At 44.8% G+C, this 1,674-nt stretch overlaps 1 protein-coding gene across 10 annotated transcripts in view; it reads left to right on the top strand.

The window, feature by feature from the left end:
• The first annotated feature begins 665 nt into the window (after positions 1 to 665).
• The window catches only part of ATP2B3 (ATPase plasma membrane Ca2+ transporting 3), an 80,382-nt gene continuing 79,373 nt past the window's right edge, over positions 666 to 1,674 (top strand). For all 10 annotated transcript variants that reach the window (XM_015815135.1, XM_015815131.1, XM_015815128.1 and 7 more), the window contains exon 1: positions 666 to 870. In XM_015815135.1, the coding sequence (XP_015670621.1) occupies positions 666 to 870 (205 nt within the window). The remainder of the gene's footprint in view (positions 871 to 1,674) is intronic.

Below are 1,674 nucleotides of genomic sequence, written 5' to 3'. Positions count from 1 at the left end.
TTGCAGATCTGTGAATTCCCCAAAAATTATTTAGGGGAGGGGGGGGAAGGCACATAAAGTCTTAGAGATACTTAAAGGCACCTGTTACACTTCTTTAAACTTCTCACACAGGAGGTATTTGGGGGAATTAGCCTTTAAGACTAGTGTAACCGTCGTGCTGATGGAAGGTATACATTCCTGACTTGTTTCTATGTGTCACTGCAGACATTGGTTGACTTGAGAGCTTCATGCTTTGCTGACCTGAATGAGTGCCAGGAGCTTAACTACATTGTTGCTTTTCTAACAGGTTTCCTTTGGGCAGCAGGAACACCTTTTGTGCCAAGCTCTAAGAAGGCCTTCTTCTCTGCTTCTTCCATGGCTTGGCCCCCTGGCTGGCTGGCCTCTAGAAAACCTTGTGGCCCCACCCCTGAGGCTCTATAGAATGAATCCAGGAGACAGCCAGGACTGAGCAGGTAAGCGAGAAGAATTTGCAACCAGGAAACAGAGGGGATGGATGACATTCTTTGCAGAGATGATATTGTCTTTCTGGCCAATGTATGCCTTTCTCCGTTCCCCTCCACACAGGTTTTCCATTCTGTCTGCCAGACTAACCTAGCTCAAGTCTACTCTTCATCCCCCCACACCTCTGCCCGGTGTACCCAGCTGGGCTGCGGCTCACGTCCAACATGGGAGACATGGCCAACAGCTCTGTGGATTTCTATCCCAAAAACCAGCGGCAAGAAATGAACCATGCAGGTGGCTTTGGCTGCACCCTGTCGGAGCTGCGCTCCCTCATGGAGCTGCGTGGGGCTGAAGCTCTCCAGAAAGTCCAGGAGACCTACACTGATGTCCACGGGCTCTGCAGGAGACTCAAGACTTCCCCCACTGAAGGTACCAGATAAATGACTGGGCAGGCTCATAATCAGTGAGATCATCAGGTCAGGATTTGGGAGCAGGACCCAGAAACACAGGCAGCAGAATAAATAGGGGCTTCCCTAGTGCCCACTACAGATGGAAGCAAGGGAAAGCGTGCATAATCATTGGCATCTAAGGGGCATCAGTGGCATGAAATAAAGGACGTAACATGCATTACTATATAACAAGAATTGCCAGAGGATTGGCTTGCACATTTTAAGGAATGCAAAATAATAAATTTTATCAGCTTATGAGGGTCCTTTACAAAATGTTTAAATCCAAAGTCTACCGTTCTTCATGTACATGACTTTCGATAATCTCAAATTGTCCTCGTTGTTGTTCCTATTCAAGTGTGCGTCAACCTCTCTTTATACCTGTAGTCTCAATATCACAATGGAAACTGGCTAAAACATAGCCATTCCTTTCATTTAAAATGCTTACATTAAAATTGTTCTATGACCTATTCAGTGTAACCAACCATCTCAAAGTCAATTACACATATCTAAGTTCTACATATGCTAACCCATTAACCCACTAAGAACTAGCACTAGTTATCTAGCCTGTCTCTAAATAGTCTACTGTTATCCCAAGAATTAAACATTACTTTCTTAACAAATTAATCAGACCTACTGAGTTTAGTGGCAATATTTATTTAGGAGCATACATATCTGCATTTATGTTGTGGTACTACTGAAACCCCCTTCAAAACAAAGTCAATCTCTCTCTCTCTCTCCCTCCCTCTCTCTCTCTCTCTCTCTCTCTCTCTCTCTCTCTCTCTCT

This window comes from Protobothrops mucrosquamatus, unplaced genomic scaffold (genome assembly GCF_001527695.2).
Source record: "Protobothrops mucrosquamatus isolate PMUCROS unplaced genomic scaffold, P.Mucros_1.0 scaffold315, whole genome shotgun sequence".
Lineage (NCBI taxonomy): Eukaryota > Metazoa > Chordata > Lepidosauria > Squamata > Viperidae > Protobothrops > Protobothrops mucrosquamatus.
This window is presented reverse-complemented; position numbering and strand designations above follow the sequence as displayed.